At 44.6% G+C, this 26,097-nt stretch overlaps 1 protein-coding gene across 1 annotated transcript; it reads left to right on the top strand.

Annotated features, from left to right (window-relative positions):
- Nucleotides 1-23,148: 23,148 nt before the first annotated feature.
- Nucleotides 23,149-25,663, top strand: MSC (musculin). The gene is made up of 3 exons (XM_069779513.1): nucleotides 23,149-23,856; nucleotides 24,603-24,694; nucleotides 24,849-25,663. The coding sequence occupies exons 1-2, from the start codon at nucleotides 23,305-23,307 to the stop codon at nucleotides 24,687-24,689; spliced, it is 639 nt and encodes a 212-aa protein (XP_069635614.1). The 5' UTR covers nucleotides 23,149-23,304; the 3' UTR covers nucleotides 24,690-24,694; nucleotides 24,849-25,663.
- The last annotated feature ends 434 nt before the right edge of the window (nucleotides 25,664-26,097 follow it).

Raw genomic sequence — 26,097 nt, 5'->3', positions numbered from 1 at the left:
ATTAGTATTTTCTCTCTACATTATTAATGGTTTTTTTTATTTATTTGCTAAATTAAATGATGATGGTAATGGATTTTGACTGCAAAATGACCATTTGACTCTTCTTGTTTCTCCCACGAACTCTCACTGCTACTTTCATGCACTCAGCAGTGTTAGGTATGATACAGAGTGAAGCTTTATTGCTGATTTTCATAATCTGGACATAACTTCTAGGCTGTATGCAATGCTGGCAGACACAAGTGGCTGTATGAGGAATAGCTGGTTGCACAGAAAAACACATTCTGCCAAATTTTCTTCTGGCACCATTTAAATTACTGGAGTTTCCATAGGATAAACTCAAGGTAGGGTGACAAATCAGGTCCATCACTATAAATCAAGAAAACAGCTGCATTGCAGAATAAAATTAGATGTAGGGCTTACTACTCACTTTATTATATTATTCTAGCTATTTCTATAAGAGGCTGCTCAAAACACAAGTGTGTTTATCCATGCAAACATTGGATTCCCTCTTTGCATATGACTTCTGTGACGATATCAAAAAGTGCATGTGTATTAATTTGCCTGCATGAGGAGGTAGCAGTGCACAAAACGTTTTAATTAAGTGGGTTTGTGTGGAAATCCAGCACATATGGAGGCTCAGTGAAAATCCTGCATGGTTTTAAGTTTAATTGAGCTCATTAATACTCTTTAGTAATGTTCAGTGCTTCCAGCTGTTTACAGTACAAGAGCTCAGATGTACCGAAGAGCTAAATATCAACTAAACAATCCATGTTTCACCAGACAGTGAAGTGTTATTGGAGTGAAAACATCCTTTACCAGTGAATTTGGAAGTTAATGGTACTAAAGTGATGGGTCACATACAGTCAGGCTTTGTACCACACAGCACCAGTGACAAAACTTACATCATACACATTTATATTATGCCTATAGTAATTTTGTTATTAATATACAAGAATTTCCCATATAAGAGTTAACAAACTGTATTAACCTTGGAAGACCTGTTTATGTTTGGTCAATCTTTTAACATTATTTTGTTCAAGTTTCACAAGTGGGAGCTACATTAGGAACATAAAGTTGCCTAAAACTTTTCTCCGTTAAAAGAAGATAGATGTTATTCCACTACAGCAGAAGAACCTACTTTTCTTTTGCCAAGGCATCATTCCCTGAGCTGCTAGTAGTAGTTTTTTTATCAATAGGTCCAGTTCTTTGGATTGTAACTTAACAGATTCCTCTGACTGACAGACCCTTGATCTAACTATCTTAAAACTTCTGCTTTTCATTGTCCCGTAAATTATTGGTATTTCATGCCATTCCTACCGTATGTACACCTACTATGTCACATGCTTCCAGCATTTATGGACTTTTTCTTTTTTTTAATGTTTTCCTTAATTTAAGTCTCGTGAGATACAATCAATAAATTTTCCGTAATGGTTACACAAACAGAAAAGGTCTTGGCCATCTTCCAAGCTTTTCCCTGTTGTGCTAAGGTAATATCTACTTTTATGTCCTTTCCCATTTCTCCATAAAGACAGCCTTGTTTTCTAGCTTCATTAGAATTCATTACACAGAGAGGAGATCAGGTCCTTTGAGATGGCCTTTCCTGTCATTTGAGTTTCAAATATATTGGAAATATAGTCCAAACTGGTGTATTAATAAGTCCCATGAGTGCTTTGATGTACCCTATTCTGAGATGTTACCATTGCAGAGTAATTGGCCAGCAGCTGAATGTTCTTTTTTCACTTAGCGTTGAATTTGATAAATTTACTAAAATGTCTTGATCATTTTCATGGATCGTAAGCAAGGAGGCAAAGGATCTGTCAGTTCTGTGTAACAAATTTCACTACAGGAGCTAAAACATAGTCTCCTTTTTTTTATCCCCTAAATTTTAAGGGATTACAGAAAATCAGAAGTGAAGTAAACATATGTAAAATCCATTGTGTTTCAGTGTTCATCTGCATTTTGCCAGGGTCACCATGATAGTATAGGGATTCAGATATAAAAAAGAAACATACAAGAAGTGGAAGAAGGGACAGAAGACCCAGGAGGAGAGAGATCCAGTGTAGAGACACTGTCTGAGCATGCAGGGATGGGGCTAAGAAAGCCCATCTGGAGTTGAATCTGGTAAGGGACATGAAGAGCAACAAGAAGGGCTTCTGTGGGTACATCGGAAGCCAAAGGAAGAAATGTGGACCCACTCCTGAATGAGGCAGGCGACCTGGTGACAAAGATATGGAAAAGGTCAATGTACTCCATGCCTTCTTCACCTTGGTCTTTACTGGTAAGATTGGCCTCCAGGAATGCCAAGCCCCTGAGATCCGTGTGAGAGTCTGGAGCAGGGAAGAGGCCATGGACTGCCCTGTGCTGGCAACAGCCAGTTCCAACAGGCGCTAGCACCAGTGCAAGCACCCTGGTGTGCACCAGAGCTTCAGGCAGTTGGAGGAGCCCACAGGGCCTATCAGCAGATGATTTAGGAAGCAGGCAGCTACGAGGGTGGAGTGGGGCTGAGGGGCACATGCGTACACCCCTGAGGGACTGCAGACACGGGCCACTCATGCCAGGGCAGGACCACCCCTGAGGGACTGTTGCCATAGGCCACTGATACTGCGTCAGGGACACTAGGAAACAAGGAAGGGGAAAAACAAAGCAGTAAAAAGCAAAGTGCAGCTTTGAAAAATAAGCACAGAGTGTCAAACAGAAACCATTCAGCAAATTACCTCAGCCTGCAGTGAACATAGGGGACGTTGAAGCTAGGAAGTGGGAGCAGAGGTGCTTACTTGGGCATTTGTTTCATTCTTTATGTCTTCTTTTTCTCAATATCAAATCAGTGATTAGAAGTTTGTGTTAATTAACAATAAATTAAATTAAGAAAATACTCACTGCAGTAAGACTGTTTTGCCTGCGACAGGGATAACGGCCCCATGCACCAGTAGAGGCTGGGGGCCATTTGGCCGGAAAACAGCTTGGCACAAAAGGACCTGGCTGCTCTGATGGACACCAAGGTGCCTTTAGACCAGCAATGCACTCTTGCAGCAAAAAAGGCCAATGGCATCTAGGCTGCACTAGGAAAAGCCTTGCCAGCAAGTCTGTGATCTGTCTTCTCTACTCTCACTGGTGAGGCCACACTTGGAGTGCTGGGACCAGTTCTGGGGTCCCTGCTACATGACATACTGGAGTGGGTCCAGTGGTGGTCAAGAAGATGATTATGGGATTGGAGGGTCTGTCATAGGAGGAGACGTTGAGAGAGCTGGGACTGTTCAGCCAGAAGAGACAGCTCAGGAGGATCTTATCAATATGTACAAATACGTGAGCAGGGGAATGGGTAAAGAAGACAGAGCCAAACTCTTCTCAGTGGCAAGACAAGAGTCAATGGGCACAAACTGAAATGCAGGAAATTCCATTTAAATATAAGAACATCTTTTTTACTGTGAGAGTAGTCGATAGGAACATGTTGCCCAGGGATACTGTGGAGTCTCCATCCTTGGAGATATTTAAAACCTGACTGGATACATATCTGAGCAAAAGGCTCTTGATGACCCTGCTCTGAGCAGAGGGCTTAGCCCAGATGATCTGCAGAGGTCCCTTCCAACCTCGCTGATTCTGTGATACTGTTATTCATTTACACCCATCCGAGTCTACAAATCTGCCAGATATACATCAACTACTACAATGGAAGATATGCCCAGCTGAGCAATTTGTCAGCACTATTTAAAAGGTGTATTCATGCTACTATGCACTACTTTTTATTAACAGCTAACCAAACAGAAAGTCCTCACCAGACTGTGTGCCTGCTACAACTGCCAGATTTTATCACTGTAAGATATAAAGAAGGAAAAAACTCTATTTGATGTTTGCCTACAGTAGCAGTGCTGGTCTGTACCAACCTCAGTTCAACACTCCCAGCAAAGAGCAGTCAGCAACAGCCACTGTCATAGAAGCTTCTCTGCTCTTATCTCACCGCCTCAATTTTAAGAAAAGGAAGCTGAGAAAGTGCATTTAAAGCACTAACTTCATATTGTATTAGGGAAAACTAAAGCATTAGCAGACTAAAATGAACCAAATGCATCAAAACAGTCTGCACTGTCTCTAAGCAGCACTTCCTAAGACACTGTTGAGCAAATGATAAGTCAAACCTGGTATCTGAAGCACAAGCAGATATATGAGGGTGATCCCTTTGCTGAGAAAATAATTGTATCTGATTAAGAAACTGTTACTGCACAGATGGAAAAAGCTTGCAGTTGTCACAGAGGTTAGAGGAACCATTGCAAATCATTTTGAAATTTATTAAAGACCAAGCCAGGAGAACAGTGGTTAAGTGCCATGTGCAGTTGATCATATATCACAAGAGCAGTCAAGCACCAAATAAGCAAGACAAATCATGAACTGAGAATTAAAAAGAGAGCTGTTATCCTGGTGTGCATCTAACTTGGGAAAAATATTCCCTCAAGAAGGAAAAAACTGTTTCTTGATTACACCTGCACTAATCAGATAAAATACTTTGTACCAACAACAAAGCTCTGGCTCCTTTAATTGATTAACAGATATTCAAATATATGTAATCTTATCTCTAAGGCAAGGTGTCTCCTAAAACCAGTAAAAGATACTTTCAAGTCAAAGAACTTCAGGACTATATTTTTATGATATTAATGTTATGAATCATATGAATCATATGATTGTTGCATTTTAAACAGCCTATCGACCTTTGTTGCTGTCTTTTGTCCCAGAGGAAACTATATATTCCTTCAGGAAAAGTCGTGTAACAGTTATATGCTGAATATCACTAACACATTGTATATGAGTTTGAGAATGGTAATGTCGCAGTAGACCTATGTGTAGTCCTGACAGCAACATAAGACACCATAAACAACTAAAAGCTTCTTGCCAAAGGCATACTGAAATAACAGGTCAGCATACAGTATAGTCAACACGACCACTATTCGAAAATCAGTGAATTTATACACAAATCCTCAAGAAACAGAGGCAATGGCAGAGACAATGAAGTGTCCTATCAGGGAGGATGCTTTTGCCCATACTATACAACAAACCTTTACCACAACTGACTACTGCATCAGCTATCAGTCAGCTCAGTCACAGAACCTAAGGCAATCTCTTTCATCCCCATGATCAATAGTTTACTGTAATTTGGAACATGGTGCCATTTGCTTACCAACCATGAGTCCTGTCAGAGTTGCAGCGGTGCTTAGTAATGCTGGATCATGAGCTTTCCTTTAGGTTACTTGTAAAAAAGACAAAATCTTGGGTAGGTCCCAAGGATGAAATGCTGAAAAAGTTCACAGTTATCTGTGGAGGATCAACACGATAACACTGTAGATAGTGCACTTACACACTACTATTCAACAGCTCAATATACTTGTCTTTCACAGAAATAACAGTACATGCAAACAAGTTTGATATTGTATTGAATAACTGCTAGTATTATTTAATCCACCATTATGGGTGATGTAAATCAATGAATGTGACCAGTCTATGTATGTGCCAGGTAGGATGGGAGCAATCACAAGCAGAAGGCATGCAACAGACTGAAAATACAAGGCTGACAAAAATTAGATTTCTTGTCACCTTCTTGTTAAGGTACTATCTAAAGAGGCAGTGATATCTACATAATTGGGACTTTGAAATTCACTAGTAATTTTTTTATTGTAGGAATGGAAAAGAATGGTGTTCCCAAATATCCACCTGTTGGCATAGTCCATCTGACTAGACTGGAGAGATCTAAATTATCTCCAGACAAGAACCATGGAGACTAAAAGATAACATGCAGAAATAGGACCATTGTAAAAGTATACACACATATGAATGTGGGGAAACACAACTCCAGGGACACCTATTTGGCTCTTGAAAGGTTCAGGTAACATTGAGGGCCTGACCAAGATTGAAGAAAAGGTGTTTAAGTATTTGTCCAAATTGGGAAAAAAACAAAAAAAAAAAAACAAAAACACCTTCTGGTAGCAAAGAAAAAAATATAAGAATTAAAAAGCAATGATACCAGGCCAGGAAACTATGTCTGCACCACTCTGAAGGAGGAGTCACAAGAGAAAATGGGCGGTGCCTGTTCTCCCAGATCTGCCCCATGTTTATATGGATGCCAACTAGACAGCCTGCAAATTGTCTGAATGCAGACAATGAGGAAGGTCATGCAAGCAATCAGGCCTGGATAGACAAGGTACTTAAGATACTTTTAGCTACATTTGAGGCCATGGTTCTGGATTTGCTGTCCGAATGGACAATGTGGCCTTTAGAGAGTTTCAGGATGCTCCCCAATATGCAGCAATTTCACTGAACTGAATTAAGTTGAGTTGGCTGAGTATAGTTTAAACAGGTATTTTAGAATTTATATGAATGGATTATAAAAAATAACAACTTCTTACCAGAGCTGTTTGGAAATATAATGCATGTCTGACAAGATGTATACCCTCAGTGATAACTGGCCTAAAAGACATTATGGATGATATTTCTATGACCAGAAAGCTTGTCCTACTTGAATTTGGGTGTGAGACACCACTTGACAAAACAGCCTGGAATATTCGAGTTTCTTGTTCTTCCAGCAGTTGAGACAATGTAATCCAGGATAGTTTGGTGAAGCTAGGAAAAAGCCAAGGGTTTATTTAGCTGAGAAAAGAAAAACACAACAGGCTTTTTAAGCTTTGGCTTGTCATTTTAATTCAGTACTCTGTGCTGTTTTATTTTAATTGACTAAGAGATGATGCTGTGTGTTGAAAAGGGTTGCATGTGTCATCACAAACCTTTGCTGATGACAAAACATTTTGAAGAATAAGTCTACTATTGGGGTCCAAACCAGCTCATGAAACCACACTGATGAACAGAGGTGCATATGTCAAAGATTCAGCTTAGGAACAGTGGTTTTAGAAAGCTTTCTTCTCAGGCAAGTTCAGTACAGAGGTATATTGCAAAAAAAAGGAAATCCATCTCCACAAGAAAAACTACATCAAACTCAGCGACATTACTCATCATGAGGATCCATCAGAGTCCTGTATAAATGCAGCAACTACTGCTTGGATTTCCTCAAGAGCTGTTTTTGGTGTCCATACTGGCTGGACCTGATGTAGGAAATTGATTTCTGGCAAGCCATTTGTTTTAACCACAGCTATAGAGCCAAGCCAAGCCAAATGTAAATTTTTCCAATCCAACAAATCATTTTTTAATTTTGAAATAACGGGAGGAAAATTCATCTTGTGAAACTGACAGAGGTGAGGAGAAATACTGACTCTTGAGTCCCTCATTTGTTTAGACCACACAACCGCAAACGTATTTTACAGCTGTTTAATCATGGCTTTCTGTATTTCATATTTCAGATTTAACATAATCAATTTCATAAAATTATATCTGGTTGAATTTATTAATTTCTTCCAGAACATAAATCGTAGATTTTAATGGATAGATAACTATTAGTAGCACATCAACTATATATAGGGCAGACCTATATAAATCATAGTTATTTTGTGCCTTCAGTAAAGGTGTTGACCACCAAAAGAAAATGGGGAAAATGGGTGGAGATAAGAGGACAACACTGTTTAGGTCCTTTTTATAGTTGAAATTCTTAGAAGAGTATTCCATTAATTTTTATCCCAGGAAGTAATAGAAACATGCTTATGCAAGCCACCCCACAAGTCTGGTCCCTCTTTTAAGAAGACTCCATGATTTAATATTGATGCTTTGACTGTTTAATGATAGTAATAAATCTTTGTCTGGTTACCCATCCCCTGCACCCATAAATTATGAACTATATGCCCATAAATGTATGCCTATACTTGTCTAATATTACCATTCAATTCTTTGGTTGATCCTTTGGACCGGGTGGGAATTTTGTGGACTCTAGGATACCCAAGCAGATTTGTGAGGGTAAGCTCTTCATAAGAAAAGTGCACACAGCAATACTACAGAAATTAACTGCAGAAGAAGACAGTATTAGACACTATCCTGTCCATAAGTATCTCCCGCCCCATCTCCAGAAATACATATTTTCATTTCTAGTAGTGTGATTCTTTGCTTTTGGTTTCATTTACACTGGTAATTGCTTTTTGTAAATTATTCTTATGAAAAAAAACCCTGAATAAATAAAAAGACGTGATATTAACAGCATTTTGCACCACTCACTGAGTAGCACTTTGTAGTGGTGATTTCTGAAACCTGGTCTCTCAGTCTGAACAAGATCCACGGACTACTTTTCAGGACTCCATGAAAGATGACTATAAAAAGCATGTTCAGCCATATGATGTCTCCAGTGATGGCATGGAAAGTTCCTTGATGCTTTTCCTTCCTCTTTAACTCCTTGTCTTCTGAATTGCCATGGAAGTCTCCTTCATCTTTTTAAGAAAGCTTTTGGGAGAACTGTAGAGGTCTGCAAATTTACCGCTGCCACCTAGAAGGATTTTGCTCAAGAATTAATTGATATTTCTGAAGCTACTTAGAATTTTCCCTTTTATCAACAGAAACTTTCCTGTAAACATCTTTGATGGAGATCTGACTGCAGTAAAGCAAGCTGCAAGAAGATGATCTGCTTTCTGGTTTGTTTGGGTTTTTTTTTTCCTTTGTTCCATATGGTCACCTTCCAGATTTGGGTGCCAGCAGTTTTACACTAGGTCACAGAATTATCTCTGCTTCCAGGTCCAGAGCATCCCATAAAAGGGAGCAATGTAAAATCAGTGAGCTTCATCTTGAAAAGTTGTGGTCAGGGACTTTGCTGGCACTTGCAATACAAAGCCTTAGCTACTGAATATTAGAAAACAGCTGGCCTTGCTTCTTCCTAAAAACAAAGTATTTTGACATCATAGACAGAAAAGAACTAGCTGCAAAACAGAAAACAAGCCATGTAAATGATTCTCCATGCACACTAAAGCATTTGAATCTCACTGTGTGATCCCCTGAATTGCAAAGCTCAGACAGTGACAGAAAACCTCCTCCTACCTGCAGAGACAGACATGTTGATGGCAACACTGAGTGAAAAGGCAGCCAAGCAGGCTGGGCCTCTCAGACAGCGCTGGAGCTTGCCAAACTCACGGAGTGGCTGAAGGTGTTCAGAATGAACTTACAGCCAGAATGAAGAATAGTAACTACTTGCCTTTTTTTCTAGATGAGTCTCCAGAGCTGTGCTTATTGCCAGCTTACTTGCATATGAGAAATACAGGTTTGAAAGAGGGTGGCTGGAAGTTTTTTTGGTTCTGACATCCCTTGACAGCCTATGCAAAAGAAAGATAATTTTTATAGAATACATGTGGTTGATAGTTTTGTATAAGAAAATTGTATTAACTGCATGAATGAATAAGGATTTGTACATATCATAAAAGACCAGCAACAGGAAGCTCAAATGTCCCCATTGTATAGAAAAGTACTTGATTCAAAAATGGACTTTTCTTCCTGACCTTCTCTATAAACCTGTAAGCTACCTAGACAATGAAGTAAAAGTGTTACCTTTTTGTCTTGATTTAGAAACACCTTTTTAATAACAAAAACAGCACACCAAATATTTCAGTGTTTGATGACGCTAAAGTCTCTGTGCAGAAACTTCATTTATAGGTGTCTTCAGGAGGAAAAAAACGATACACTAAATCCTCGAAATCTGTTGTCTAGGAACAACTGGTCAGTCAGTCAATGGCAACAAAAAAAAAGTAAAATAAAGGAATGCTTGTTAAATTAAAATAAATTCATTCACTGAATGCTGCAGTCCTGTTTTCAACAGTAAAAAGGAAGATGAGTAAACATTTCAGTGACAGAGGGTGGAATCTTCAATTTATACAGAAACTTCTTGGCTGATACCAGTTAAAATGGCAAAAGGGATTATGCAAATGAAAGCGTATGGTCTTTCCATATGTTTTCAAAGCCAAGACATAAACTGTGTTTAGGGAAAATATATATTTTTACAACAGCTTATGGAGTAATTTCCTACGATAAAGCCACTACAGGAAAATTATCCAAACTGTTGGTGATCCTGGAACTCTGTTCTGGGTCATTGTCTTTGACTGCAGTGTGACTTTCTGGAATTTCCTTGCGGTTAATTGTATCCTCCTTGCAAAGGTGGGGAAATCCAGAGATGGAGGTAATTATAATGCCAAGCTAGGCACACAGTGCTGTCATCTCTTGCTTTTCAGATGGCACAAAATGTACGTTGTAAAGTTTGATGCTAGTGCTAACAGATTATGACCCATAGGACAACCAGGTGATCAGGCCCAGTCAACATGGGCTCATGAAAGGCTTGACTAACCTGATCTCCTTCTATGACAAGGTGACCTGCTTAGTGGATGAGGGAAAGGCTGTGGATGTTGTCTACCTAGACTTCAGTAAAGCCTTTGACACCATTTCCCACAGCATTCTTCTGGAGAAACCAGCTGCTTATGGCTTGGATGGGCATACTGTTCGCTGGGTAAAAAAACTGGCTGGATCGCCGGGCCCAAAGAGTTGTGGTGAATGGAGTTAAATCCAGTTGGTGGCTGGTCACAAGTGGTGTTCTCCAGGGGTCAGTACTGGGGCCAGTTCTGTTTAATATCTTTATTAATGATCTGGACAAGGGGATCGAGTGCACCCTCAGCAAGTTTGCAGATGACACCAAGCTGGGCAGGAGTGTTGATCTGCTTGAAGGTAGGAAGGCTCTACAGAGGGATCTGGACAGGCTGGATCGATGGCCGAGGCCAACTGTACAAGGTTCAACAAGACTAAGTGACAGGTCCTGTACTTGGGTCACAACAACCCCATGCAACACTACAGGCTTGGGGAAGAATGTCTGGAAAGCTGCCCGGCAGAAAAGGACCCGGGGATACTGGTTGACAGCCGGCTGAATACAAGCCGGCAGTGTGCCCAGGTGGCCAAGAAGGCCAACAGCATCCTGGCTCGTATCAGAAATAGTGTGGCCAGCAGGACTAGGAAAGTGATCGTCCCCCTGTACTCAGCACTGGTGAGGCTGTACCTCGAGTACTGTGTTCAGTTTTGGGCCCCTCACTACAAGAAAGACATTGAGGTGCTGGAGCGTGTCCAGAGAAGAGCAGCAAAGCTGGTGAAGGGTCTAGAGAACAAGTCTTATGAGGAGCAGCTGAGGGAACTGGGGTTGCTTAGCCTGGAGAAAAGGAGGCTGAGGGGAGACCTTATCGCTCTCTACAACTACCTGAAAGGAGGTTGTAGCAAGGTGGGCATCAGTCTCTTTTCCCAAGTAACAAGTGATAGGACGAGATGAAACAGCCTCAAGTTGTGCCAGGGGAGGTTTTGATTGGATATTAGGAAAAATTTCATCACTGAGAGGGTTGTCAAGCATTGGAACAGGCTGCCCAGGGAAGTGGTGGAGTCACCATCCCTGGAGGTATTTGAAAGATGTGTAGATGTGGTTCTTAGGGACATGGTTTAGTGGTGGACTTGGTAGTGTTAGGTTAACAGTTTGACTCGATGATCTTAAGGGTCTTTTCCAACCTAAATGATTCTATGATTCTATGACTTCTGTCTCAGACCACAGGTTGAATGAGGATTCAACAATCAGCTGTCAGTATGTTTGCTCTCCAGGGCTGGTTGTGACAATCCACCACACCAGTCCCACCCAACTGGAATGCACATTCATAGGAAATATGGCACACAGGATTTACTATGTACACCCAGTGCAGACAACACAGTCTGCACATATGATTTAGTGTGTTCAGCAGTAGCCTGAGTCTCCTATAAGCTTCTAAATCCACCCTTACTCTGTTCTTAAATTAATGAAAGTGATTTGTCACCCTATGAGTTTAATTAGGCTTTGCTGCAGAATACTGGGATGGTAAAAGTGTACATGGATTCCAAAGTCAACTCCTGGAAGAAAAAATCTATCAAGGTCCACTGCATTTAAAGACTAAATGTCTGGCTCAGAAAATTACTGAGACTCAAATTATTGGCTGTTGAGAGAGTTTTCTGAGGAATATCACCATATTCTTGCTCTTTACATACACTCTTCTAGACACTTATTATTAAAGTATGCGTTACTCCAGTTTTGCTGTTCATGATGGAGTTCTAGAGACACAAAGGACACATTGTAAAGGTTTCTGGTACAAGGCCTAGGCTCTCGCTAATCTTTGCCTCTGCTGGAAGGCAAAGTTCTCCTAAAAAGAAAGATTTTTCTAATCATATTTCCTTTCCTGTTCAGGCATGATCTTTGCTTCTGCCTGAATGTGCCCAGGCTTCGACGTCTTATTCACCTAAAGAACACAGGGAAAGAAATGGATGTCACTGCAGTATTTAGGTATGCTGCCTTATGAATGCCTCCCACATTTTGATATTTCATGTAACAAATTTAACAGGTGACATTTTGACCTATAAACTATAACTCTTGCCACTCATTCCTAACTAGCTGAGTTGTGATAACAAAACTTGAGATGGCTGAAATTAGTTATGAACTGCACCCTAAACAAGGTTTATACTAATTCATCTACATCTCAAATGCTACACTTAGCTAAGTAGAGAGGCACTAGCTATGTCTTTCGCATGAGGGCTAATTTTGAGGTAAAAATGGCAGAACATGCCCCCTTGAATCATCCTATCATCCTAAAACCAAAGTGATTTACATAAAATCATGTAAAGGATTAGCCTTTTGGATCTTGGACGTGACCTTGTTCAGCTCCTTTCTGTTGGATTTGCTCCAGACAGATGGCAACTATATATATTTTTTTTTTTTAATGTAGCATAAAACCAAGAGTAAGTTATTTACATATTCTTGAAGAGAAATATCCCTTTAGATAGTTCTGGTTTAACATGTATTTCTTCACTGGAAAACTTACCCATCGTTACCACAAGTGACTACTTCTAATTGCAGGGATGCTTAAGAATTGGTTATTGTGGCCATCATCTATCTTCACCTGCAGCTTAGTTTGGCACCAGCTGAATCTTAGCTTGCTTAATCTTTCAGGTACTTTTGATAAAAACCATCTCTTGTTCCACTAAGGAACAAGGTACCAGAAGGTATGCTTGGACCTGCCTTTCAATGTTTCTACTTACGCTGAGGATGCAGGCATTGATCAATATTAATGTGCAATTGATATATTTGTTCCAAACTAATACATAATCCATACAAGTTCCTCCCTTTCTGTCATTATATCCATTTAATAATATTATAAGATTTCCAAACACTAATAACAATCTTTCGAGACTATATAAATCTCTGCAGCATTTGCTTTGTAAGTCCAGTCTCTATTTAGGATGAATCCTTCACAGGATACTACTGTGAAGCTTTTCTTTCTGAAGTCATATGAGAAAGCATACTGATACCCTTCCTATTGCCTCCTGACATGCTCTTTTAGATAAGCAAGTTGAGCATTTAGCTTGTCCTTCCACAATATGATAAATAACAACCATTAATATAATGGTTACATCTTCAAAGGTCTGTTAGTTGGTCTGTTTGTTCCTCTCTGTTTGGCTGGAATGCAAGTGCCCAATTTTTTACCAGTTAGTGATATCACAGGTTTTTTAAAAGCACCTTTTTCACTCACAGAAATGTTCAGTGCTTGAAGGACAGACTATGTGCACCTGTAGTTTTTTTATTACCCACATTCTACTACAGGTCTGGAAAACTGAGGAACTCACTGAACCTGGTGATCATTCCCCCAAGCAGAGCAATAAACTATCTGCTGTATCCATGCCCCACCAGTTCCCCATAGACCTGGAGTTACTCATCTTTCACCTTACTTTCATTTTTACAAATAGCAGCCAAATAACACAGCTCTTATTTTATATTGGATCTGTATGTCAAGCAGTCACAAAAGCAGAATGCACAGCAATAAGATCAGGACAGCTCCAGTCAAAGCACTGTTACATTTTTAGGCAGTTCTATTTGTTTTCAGAGCCTTTTTATAATCTGGTAGACAGAATGTGCACATTAACATAGGAGCATTCTCAAAAATCAGAAGCATTTTGTCTTTGCTTTTGTACGTAATCTTGTGTAATAGCCTTTGACTCTTGCTCGTTAAGCAACTGTGGAATTTCTCCAAGAACAATGAACACCTTGCTCCTAGGCCAAATAAACTTGATAAAGAAGACATTCAGAAAATGGCTATAGCAAGAAATATGACATTCCCTGATTCAAGGGTAGATATTTTCCATGTTTTAAACACTTTGTTATTCTAAGTCTTTCTAGTTTTGTGGGTAAGAGTATTAGCTCACCAGTTCACCTTTCCTTATTCCGCCAACTCTATGAAGATTAATGTATTTATCACAGTTCCAAACTATCTTAATCGTTTTGCTTTAGAGACCTTAAACCAAAACATAATAAAAGCAGACTTGCCATAGGCCAGCTTCTTGAAGTTGGTAGATTGGATAGCATACCATAATTTTAAGGAACAGAGGGCAAATGCTTAACAGATCTCATTCCTGTCTTCTAATCAAAGTTTGAATGTAGGATTGGTTAGGAACACTTTTATGCCAAAATTAAAAAAAAAAAGAAACTTACACTGATGTCCATATAAATCTTCTCATTTTCTTTGATTTATCTCCAGATGCAGTTAAAGCTGTCAATTAAGTTGTTAGGCTTACTGGTGAGTGTGCATGAAACCTCAGATCCCTGAGATTCCTGAATCTTGGACTGGGACACAGGCAACCAATTTGCTGTCTCTCCATTGGTATTAGGTTGAAACAGGAAATGAATCAGTTTCAGATAACCTCGTAATTTGAATCAGATGACATTAGGATTGTCTGTTGAAAGGTATGTGTGTTCAGGAGTTTCAGAGACTTTAAGAAAAATACAAAGATAGACATATAAAACTTGTAATTGCTCTAGTGTGAGAGTCACTCCTTGCAAGGCTCTTCTAATTTAATTTTAAGGACAGTGTTATATTGATGGTTTTACTTGGAAATCTGGGGCAATAAATATACAAATGAGTAGAGCATCATGCTCCTGAATAGATACATCAGCTGAATTTCCTCCTATACAACCAGTCAGTTTAATCTCTGGTGACTGCTTCATTGTTTTTTTTTAAATAGAATAGATGTATGGATTCGGTCTACATGTACATAGACCAAAAAGAATTAACACCTTCCAAAATGACCATAACAATTTGCTGGAAGCCTTGCTTCCAGTTGAGTGGGTTGCACTAACTTCTGCCTTGTCAATCACATTATCATTATGCTCCCCCTTGTCACCTTGCTCCACTTGCAGCAGAGCACTGGCAGTGTCTAAGGTGATGTTCATTTGACCCTTTAACATAGAATATGTTCCTGATTCACAAAACCAAAACAGCAGCTTACTGGTTTTGGCATTCATTACATTATGGCGTCATGGGATCCTGACCTCTCATGGGCAGTGTGATGGCGAACCAGCTGCCTCACGGTGAGGCAGTTCAATCACAGCCTAAGAAAGAGGTAAGAGGAGAACTGCAAGTAATAATAGTCAAGGTAAATCAACTGTAAATGTACTTTCCTTTAACTACCAATTATCAGCAGGTTTCACTTGCACTTTTTAAGCCAATTAAGGTGAACAAATCAACAATTAACTCTTAAAGCATGCTATGCAGTATCTTACGGCAAGTGCACACAAGATTGGATAACAAGGCCAGAAAACCATTATATTGGCTCCTGGTAATCTTTCCTCAGAAATGGTCAGCTAGTAGGATAGTAGAAATGCAGTAACTAGAATTTAAAGGAAATTTGCAGTAGCTACTATGAAGATCCAATTCCATCTCAAACTGGACAACACTACTTTTGAAAAGGCCGTGGGTGCTCTCTGAAGTAATATTTGGGTTTTTTTCCCCAGCAAAAGAATGATAAAATTAATTATGAGAGGCTTGCTTACCAGGAGAACAGGTATCTCAGTCTGTGCTTGTTTCCAAAGACGTGTTACTCAATATATACTGTTTTATATACTGATAACCATCTAAGTTATGCTAAGTACACCTGTGAGAGAATTTGTAAATGTCCTTAAATCCAGGTGTCATATAGAAAAATATCCCTGAGCAAGGACCATGGCAGTCTCATTCTCAGACGGACTGTGGAATCCATTACTGTATATTTTTAGTTGCATCAAGAGGTCCTTAGTCAAGCACTCTTTTTTTTCCAGATTTACGCCAAATGCAATTCTACTTATTTTGGCGTGAATGTTTCCTATTTTAACCCATGGTCCACAGGAAAAAACCTAGACATTGTGAATCATATTTTCAATTTGCATTACTGTGTCAGCTCAGTTAAAGTTGATGGCTTTGTAATTTTTTATGCTAGCTGATGAACTCGGTCAGTAGTGTTTTTCTTTTTGCAGGCATCCATTCAAAATACAAGGTATGCCTCCGATTTTGCATGATTAAGTTAACTGTTCTGTTTAATTTTAAGTAACAATTCTAAAAAGGTTCTTGTATGATGCCTACAGGTTTCCTTTAATAGCACAGGTTCATCCTTGCCAAGAACCCTGGTATTGACAGAATAGCCATTTTGTTTAGCAAAATGGAGATAAATCCAGATGCATTTTAGTTTCCAACTGCTGACTCAGAGAATCTACCATGAAAGGAAGAAAGAAAAGTATATTTTGTGATGCTGATTTGCTCTTGATAATTAACTATTAACATAATTCAAATGGTAAAGTAAGGAAAGGTACAGGACAAAAGTCTGACCTCACCTGTGCCTGCCATGAACAATGAGCTGTCAAAGAAAAAAGGCAAAGTTTAAAGGTCTGTAGAGAGTAGAAAGATATCTCCAGTTCCCAGTGTCATTGGTTTAAGAGCTGTTATTCTGTTAATAGAGATATTCTGCAGGATTAAATAATCTGGGGTGTGTCTCCTATAAGTATGATCATCATTATCTGAAATCTGAATAGCTTTTTCTGAAAATGAAATTTGCTCCTGAGTATAGGAATGAAAGACAGAAGCCACCTCTAAAGGTTCACCATTTGAGTCGTGAATATGACAGCTACGTCTACAAAAACTTATTTCACTGCTGTTCATAATGTATGGCTCTGGACATCCACCCTCTTTTTCAGGTCTTATTCCTTGTCCTAAGCAATTAAAAAAAAAACCAAAAAACCAACCCATGTACATGAATATGGCCATGATCACAAAATAAAAAAGGAAAACAGACCACAAAATAACTTGCAAAAGAATTCTACTTCAGCCATCAAGAAGTATCTGCAAAGGGAATACTGTAAGATCATGACAGGAAGCAGCCTGGGAGACTGTGGAACATTTTAGCTACTTAAACTTGAAAGCACTACTACAGTAATGAAGTGTTTTCAGATGTAGGAGCACTTTTTAGAAGTACTGTGAAAAGAACAAAATTTTCTGGTTTAATATTATGTAGGATATGGAAACAAGCATTCAGAAAGTGGGAAAACTGGTGTTAAAACATCATAGCTGAATTCTTAACCTAACATTTTTAAGCTCTTCCCATTTAAATACAGACCTGCCTATATATGTCAAGATTGCATGCAAGAAGACCCATGTCTATTACGTCTAAAAATCATTGTTAGAACCATGTCATGTCATACGTCTCAGATCCAGAATTAACCCAATAGCAGGGAATGTGGTCACTTTTAATTTTATCAATTTAAAATTTAGGTGTGTTATAGGTCCACCAATTCAAAGAGCTGGAAAAGTGAATATCATAATCAGATACACAATATTCTGTGAAGGGCAACAGAGCACAGCCAGAGTGATGCTGTCTCTTACAAGAGAAAGAGCATCTATCCCGACATGGCCTGCACTTAGCAGAGCCTGAGCACTGTGAGGTAAGGTGTTGCAAGATGCTGACCTGCCTGGTGTTCAGGAGGCTGCCTAGGCGCCTTCCATAGAAATTTTGCTCCCTAGAGCAAATGAGGAATAAAGTCACCAGACAACTGAACATGAGGCTGCTGTGACTGCAGCCTGCATGTATTGCACGCCCTTTGCAGCCTTCCCTCAGTACGGCTAGTGATGCGATGCCAGAGTGCCAGAGTTCTCTTTGACTCTGGACAACGCTGGGCAGTGATTTTCCCCCTGCTGACCGCAAAGCTGTCTCACGGGCTGTGTGCCCCCATCTGAGAGCCCCCACTGGCTTCGCTAGCCGTTCCTTGGGAAGCCGCACTCCTCCATCTGCTCTGCTGCAGCCCAGCCAAAGCGAGCGAGTGTGCTGGAGCATTCAAGTATAATGAAGTGCTGTAGCGGTGTTATCTCTCCCCATCTCTTCCGTCTTGCTCTGGTGGGCTTCCCTCTCAGAGTGAAACACAAGGAGGAGACTAACACAGTGTTTCCTCTTGCCTGATGTTTGCTTGTTATTCCAGCTAATTTGCTCCAAGAGAAGAAATAAACTGTGCTTTAAAAGGCACCATTAATTTTGGTCCTTTTAGGCCAACAGCACATCTCCAGGCATCATTCTAAAAACTGAATTAGTGAAAAATAGTTCTTTCTCTTTTTTTTAATTAAACGAAATCTCCATCTCCCCCTCCTCAAAGCCCCCCACCCCGGCCTGATTGACAAAATGAGCAGAATCCGTGTTCTCACACCAGCGGGTATCTATTACATGAGAACTTTCTTCTGGCGCCAGGAGGTATTTAGAGAGTTTGCCCGGCTATTCCACAGGGGAAACCCTGCTGAAAGTTGGGGATACCTGAGCAAAACTCACTGGTGGCCAAACTCCGGGGAAAGCAGCGATCCTTTACAGTTGATAACGTCTCGCTGGCGCTCTCGCACTGGAAATGTCGGGGAGAAGGAGTACATAACGGGGAGCGATTTCTTTCCTCGGGGAAGATGTTCTCGCCTTGTGCTGCGGGGCGGGATCCCCTTCGGGGAAATTAGCGGCTCGAAGAACAAACCGGGGGGTGGGGGGTGGGGGTTGTTTTGTCTTTTAAAGCATGTCCCCACTTACGCTCAGGGTTGCTGAGCGAGGAGCACGAACCCTCCCCGCAGCCCAGGCGGTAAAACCAGCCTCGCAGCCGCCCCGCACAGGACCCCCGGCGGCTCTCCCCGCTCCCGGCACCCGGCAGCCCCCGCCGGCGGAGCCGGTGCCTCGTCCCGCCGGAGCCGAGGTTTCCTCCGCCGGGCCGGCGATCGCCCGAGCAGAGCCTGCCCCGGCGGCAGGGAGAGCCCTGCCTGCGCCGCACCGGGAGACGGCCCCGCAGCTCCCGGGCAGCGGAGCGGGGCAGCCCCGGGCCCGCCGGCTGCTGCCTGGGGGCGCGGAGGAGTGGGGCGGAGAGGCGGGTTTTAACCCCGGTTTGTAGTCCCTTCACCAAGTGAATCACTGAGCGCGTGCCTTGATGAGAAGGTTCGCGCTCGCTAGGCAAAATATATTCTAGTAAATAGTCTTTTTTTTTTTTTTTTCCTTCCAGGGGTTCATTTATCCCCTGTTTGCTTTATTTGACATGGCTTGACACACTGAGTAGTTTTTAATTTTATTATATGGTGGGAAGCCGCTTTTTTGGGACACACACACCCCCAGATACACACAGGCACGCACTCATTTCCAATAATTGCTCGGGCTGGCGGTTCCTGCATTCCCCGTGACGCTTTCAGGATCCATATCCCCCCACCCCCCCAGCCCCAGAGGAGCGGGGCTAGCTCACACGGAGCATCCCCAGATAGGTGGCTGCTAGGGGACCGGGACGCGGGCACCACGGCGCTGTCACCTTAGGAAGCGACAATAGGAAAGGGTACCCTTTAGTGGTGCCTCGACCTGTGCCAGACCTCTGGCTAAGGACACGGCACCCACGGCACGGGCTGCAGCAAACAGCATTCCCGGTACAGGCGTTCTTAGCGGGGGCAGGACCGGTGAGGGAATGAGGGACACCGCACACTTCTCCCTTCACTAGGTGCCTTTACCGGGGGAATCTGAGCCATGCAGCGGCGTATTTGCTGTAGGTGGCATTTAACAAAGGTTACAACTCATCCACCTGCTTTTCCTACAGGACCAGCAATGTCAAGCATCCCTTCGTGGCAGAAGCCCTGCACGCCTTTCATGCAGCTTGGATGTGTGTTGTAGACGCTTGTGGGGAGATCTAGACTGAGACGTTTGCCAGACGCTGTCCTCCTCCCCCCAGACATCCTGCCTTTCTCACCGCCGCGAGAAAGTGGGTAAAAACGCCCTTGTTACACTAAGGTCTTTCCGAAAAGGTGGGAGTGCACTTTAGGTCGGAGCGAAGTGAGTCGGTAACGCTGCTGAGTTCGAGGAAAGGACAAATGCCAAAGGAAAGCCTTATTTAAAGCACTTTAGCGAGAACACATCATCTCCCTCCTCCACCCTGCTTTGTCGCTGCCGACACCCCGGAGGATGAATGCGAAAGACGTGGGGCTTTTAGCGGTTCCCCCTCCTACCCTCGAAGATAACCTGCGTCTTACAGACCTGGCCTTTTTTCTCTTTTGCTTTTGGCCATAATTTATTCTGCAGCTCTAGGAAGCAAATAAAAGGCTTGTACCCCCTCTGCCTCAGCCCGGAGACCCGTCGGGTCGTCGGCGCGGCGGCTCCCGGGCACCGGCGCAGCCCGGCCTGCGCGGGGATGCTCTCCGGCCCGCCCGGCGCAGCGCCCTGCCTCGCCGCTCCTCAGGTGCAGCACGAAACACCCCGATCTGCTGCAAAGGTAAAGGAGAAGCCTGGGGTCGGTGGACTCCTCTTCGTTTGGGTCCGTTGGTTAAATGTATTTACCAAAATGCCGTCTGCAAAAGCGTGAGGAAAAGCACGCCGTCCCAGCGCGCATCCCCCTGAGTGGGGGATCTCCCCTCAGCAGAGAAAAACTGCTTTTTGTGGCCTCAGGGCCAACAACGGGGAGCTCCCTGTAGCTAGAACAGCTCCCGCTCCTGCTCCTCTCCCTCCACACGCACGCTGGGCTTTGCAGACCCGGGCTGCCCCTGCACCGCACGCAGCCTGCGGGGACGGACCCTGAAACACGGGAGGATGCTGGCCTCGGAGTCCGGGCATAGATCAGGTCGTGCTTTTTACCTTTCAAGGGAGAAAAGGGAAAGGGACTGCACCTGATAACGGGCGTAAAATGCTGCCCTGATATGCCAGGGACATTTTCCCCTACTCAGCACACACAGAGCATAAAGGATCAAAGTCCTGACAAATGGAAGCATGATGTAATGCCCTGGCCCCATCAAAGACTTTATCCTGAAAATGATATCTTCGTCAGGGTCGCAGAAATTAGCAGTTTGATGGATGTGAGAGCAGTCAGGTCTGCTCGGATTCATTGGGTGTAAATCCGAAGTAACCTTGAGGTTCACTCCCTGTTAACTCCATTGCGTTTCCCATTTCCTTTACTAACCAAGAGGCAGGCAAAGACGACCTGGCTATTCCCCCCGCCTCCAATACTTTCATTAAATGAGACGAAGTCTTCCTCATGCTTCGCCTTTAATCCACCGAGGCAGAGGTGGGCGCGAAAGGTGAGATTTGCCATCGTGGCTTTTAAGACTGGGTACCATTTTCTTCTTTGTTTAAAGAAATTCAGCCCTTTCTGCCATTAATCTTTAGCAGGGAAAGCGTTCAGCCCGCACCTGTATAAACAACCCAGACGGAGGGAAAAAGTAAACCTATATCTCTTCCCCTGCAGTATCTTTTTATATATATATATATATATATATATATGTAATATACGGATAATGTCGGCTAATTGGGGAGGCAGAGCAACCCCAAAGTCCGGCACCTTTCACCATACGGCGTGTGGGACCCAGCCAGAGCACTGTAGTGTCAAACCAAGTTCAAGAGATCCAGTTGCAAGATCAGCCGCCTGTTTCGGTGGTTCAAGAAATGGCAAGTTTCACTTGGAAAGGTTGCTGTTAAACCCAGCTCTGATGTGGTTCTAGCCCCAGCGGGTGAAGCCGAGGTTTATACAGCGCTAAGTGGCCCTCAATAAGACCACAGCGTTGGCGGGGAGTGAAGTGCAAAGCGCTGGGCGAAAAGGCGGCCGGCGGTGCCAGGAAAGTTGTGCAGCAGCAGCCGGGAAGGTTCCACTCGGCCGGGAGGGAAATGGAAGGGAAAAACCGGGAGCAAAAATTGCGGGACAAGATCTTTCCACCTGTTGTAGTCATTAGATTCTTTTCTGCAAGCTGAATTTTTGTTCTGGTTAACCGTATCCAGGCAGGGCCGTGAAGGCCAGCGAGGAACCAAACGCCAGTTATTCATCTTGGAAAGAAGGGATATTTTGGGGGGTGGGAGGGATACAAGTTGTTGGTTGATTTTTTTTTTTTAATTCATACCCCTGTTGAATTTCCGTATCAGCATTTCCAGTGGATGCTGGGTCCCCCACTCGCCCGTGGACGCTATAAAAGCTGTAGCGCGGTATTTGTTAAAAAAAGCCCGCGAGTACCTCGAAAAGTTGTCCCGCTTCATTTGCTCTGTGGCGCAGAGCTGTACACAGCCCAATTAACTGGCCTTCAATTAACTGCTCTGAGGACAGAGAAGCCCTCGGACACGTTACACGCCTCGGCTGCTGTCTGTAGCTTCACCCCGCGTTACCGACACCATCAAAGCACCGTCTGCGCGGTTCCAGCGACTTTCTGCGTTGCTCCCCCCAAATGGCAAACCCACGGCCGAGGGCCGCCGCTCCTGCTGCCTCCGCCCGCTCCGCCGGGGGGGCACCGGGAGCCGCGCAGCCGCCTCTGGGAGCGGGGCAGGCAGCGGGCAGGGGGACACCCCGGCGGGCGGGGGCCTGACCCGCAGCCTGGGCCTGGCCCCGTCCCCCCGCACCGCTCGGCTGCGGGCAGCGGGCGCGGGTTCAGGCGGTGGAAGAATCCCCCCGACCTCGAAGGAAAGGCGGGAGGGAGAGCGAACGCAGGTGGGCAGGGGGCAGAGCCCCGGGTGGCGCCCAGCCTTAGCCCGGCCGCCGCCGCCTCAGGGGCAGGGAGCGGTGCCCCCCTCCCCGCGAAAGCCCTCGCGGGATCAGCCCGGAGGGGGGGGGGATCTGCCGCCCTCGGGGGCGAGGAGAGGGCTCTGTGCCGCAGGAGAAGCGCCCAGTCACACGGCGGCGTCACTGCCGAGGGCACACGTACACCTGGAGACATCCCCCGTGTCCGCCCGCCGTGTCCCGTCCGCCCCCCCCCCCCCCCCGTGGGGGTCTGGCCCCGCGCACCGCCGCGGGCCGGGGAGGCGCCGCCCCCGGCGCGGGGCTCAGCCGGGTCCTACCCCTTCCCTCCCTCCCTCCCTCCCCCGCGCCCCCACTCCTCCCCTCCGCCCGGCAGATGGTTCGCTCCGCGGACACCCGATATATAGCGCTGTCAAGGGGCGCATCCCCCCTCCGCGCCCCCCCCACCCGCCCCCCCGCCCCGCGCCGGCACGGACTCTCCGCGGCGGGGCCGCCCCGCGCTGGGCCCACTCGCCGGCGCGCCTCGGGCGTCCGCCCCCTCCCGCCTGCCCCGCTGCCCGCCTCCCTGCCTCCCTCCCGGGGCGATGTCCGCGGGCTCCGGGAGCGAGGCGGAGGAGCTGCCCGACATGGACCTGCGGGCGCTGCAGCTGGACTACCCGACGCCGCCGCCGCCGCCGCCGCCGCCGGCCAAGCGCCAGCCCCGCGGCGAGCTCTACCCCTCGGGGGACAACTCCTCGGCGGCGGAGGAGGAGGAGGAGGAGGAGGAAGAGGAGGAGGAGGAGGAGGAGGAGGACGGCGAGGGCAGCTGCGCGGCGGGGCCGGCGGGCAGCGGCGGCAAGAGGAAGCGGGCGCGGGGCGGCGGCCCCGGGGGCAAGAAGGCGGCGCCGGGGCCGCGGGGGCCGCCGCCCGAGGGGAAGCAGTCCCAGCGCAACGCGGCCAACGCGCGGGAGCGGGCGCGGATGCGGGTGCTGAGCAAGGCGTTCTCCCGGCTGAAGACGAGCCTGCCCTGGGTGCCGCCCGACACCAAGCTCTCCAAGCTGGACACGCTGCGCCTGGCGTCCAGCTACATCGCCCACCTCCGGCAGCTCCTGCAGGAGGACCGCTACGAGAACGGATACGTCCACCCCGTCAACCTGGTACGGCGCGGCCCGGCGCGGGGAGGAGGCGGGGGGGGGGGGGGCGCGGAGGCCGGGCGCGGCCCCGGCGCCTTCGGGATGCGCGGCGAGGGGCACCCGCCCGGGGGGGGTCACGGGGGGAGCGCTCAAGCCGTGCCCGCCCTCGAAGAAGCCGCGGGGCGACCCTGACTGCTTCGTACCTCCCCGGTAATCCTGGCCCCGGGGGCGAGTCGAGAGCCGGTGGCGGGCGTGTCTGTTCTGGGGAGTAGCGGATCCTAAAGAAGTAAATTCCTCGGGCGTTAGGCAAGCTTAATGTCCGAAAAAGGAGCAATCCGCTCTGAGGGCTGGCTTGCAGCACAAGCAAGCCGTCAGTAGTCCATCGGTACGCGACCAAACGCCTGGTGCGTGCCACGGGGCTAAAAAGGCGGTTCGTAGAGCGCAGGGTGGTTGTTTCTGAGTCGTGTATATGCTTTTTATTTATAAAATGATGCGAACAGTTGCAAAGCAAGAGAAGCGTTGCGTTTTTGATGAGAACGATTTGTTGCTGGCCGTTGCAGCCCTATTGCGGAGCATTTAAATACAACGAAAAACGTAATGAAAATATTTGTTAGAGGAACTCGGCGCTCTCTGCGCTTCCCACAGGGACTAAAACATGATGACGTGTTTGCAACTGAACCGCAGTTAGACATCTATCAGTAATAAGGCTCCAGTTTCATACCACGATAAACTTTCTTTTTAATATGTGAAATACCTTTTCTTGCCCACAGACTTGGCCATTTGTGGTTTCAGGAAGACCTGACTCTGACACCAAAGAAGTTTCTACTGCCAGCAGATTATGTGGAACTACTGCATAGTCAAAGTAAATTGGTTTTTTGTTGTTGATGTTGATCTTTTTTTTAATGGGCTGCATATTTTTAAGAGCTGTGATTTATCGGCTCAAGACTAGAAGATGGGGACAAACCTCCATCTCTAACAGTGCTAAATCTGTGTCCCCTGTCATTCTTTTCCCTTAGAGTTCTGAGGGAAGTTTATTTAAAGCGGTAAAGAAGGGAGGCGGCAGAAATTAGAGTTTTTATGAACTGACTGCAGCAGCTGAAGTCTGAGATTTGGAAAGGCCCTTCTTTGGCTTCATCATCCTTATCACCGCCTGAGGACCTGTTGTTCTGAGGCTTTTAAACTAATGGAAGAGGAATATAATGGTATAGAATTAACAGCATGGACCAAAATACAACTCTACAAACTAACCCCGAACAGTGTTATTTGTATTCTAAAGCAAAGCAGTATTTTAGAGTAGCTTTGAAACTCAGATAGATTTATAATATATTTTGATGGCTTTTGTATTCATGGATCGGGTTTACTGCAACTATGCAATAAGTATAGTCATATTTTTTCTTGTCCTTTTAACCAGTTTTCTTAAAAAACTGTAAGTGGCTACAGTCTGCTTTTAGCCTACCGTCCATTGGAATTAAACTAATTCCTCTGGTTATGTCTTGAAGTGCCACATCTAAGAATGTGGGACTGTCCCTAGAAATGTGGCAGAGTTTCTGTGCCTTACTCTGGAAGGGAATTCTGCTTACCGTAAGGCCAGGGTGCATGTGTTGTGAAGAATGAGTTTGTATGATGCTGCAAAATAACAAGAATTCACAATGTTTTAAACATTTTGCCTGTGCTGTCATGCTTGTCTTTGAAAAGTTTACCCTCGAATGAGTTCTAGTGACATTTCTTCACTGATTCAAATGCTGTAATAAAAGAGGATGCCATCAAATAAGTTGCAAATGTAAATAACTCTATTTTTTTATAAATGACATTAAAAGCTTGGTTACAATGACTTACTGGTACTGTGATAGTGCGTGGCTGCATCAATATAGGAACGTCTTTGTAATGCACATTCTTGAAACCCGCTTTTGTAAACACAGTTATCTTCCTCATATCTTGAGAGCAGATACATCTCCAGCAACAGAGTCAGATAACAACACTTCCACCCCAAACAATTCTTGTGAGGTACAGTACTATATCAATCAGCAGGGAAAACCGCATTTTAACAACTTAGAGAATTCACTGTCATAATATTTTCTGTGAATCAGGAAAATAAATAAATGTAGATTAAGAAATGGATGTCGGTAATTTCTTCTTCTTCATAGCATGAAAGATAGTGTAATAGCTCTTTTGCTGTTCTTTCCCATTTTACATTTCCATCTGTAGTCTGTTTTGCTTTTACTTGTATTTGTGCGGTGGGAAAGTCAGCTGAGTTTTCCTAGCTGG

Source organism: Haliaeetus albicilla, chromosome 3 (genome assembly GCF_947461875.1).
Source record: "Haliaeetus albicilla chromosome 3, bHalAlb1.1, whole genome shotgun sequence".
In the NCBI taxonomy this organism is placed as follows: Eukaryota; Metazoa; Chordata; class Aves; order Accipitriformes; family Accipitridae; genus Haliaeetus; species Haliaeetus albicilla.
This window is presented reverse-complemented; position numbering and strand designations above follow the sequence as displayed.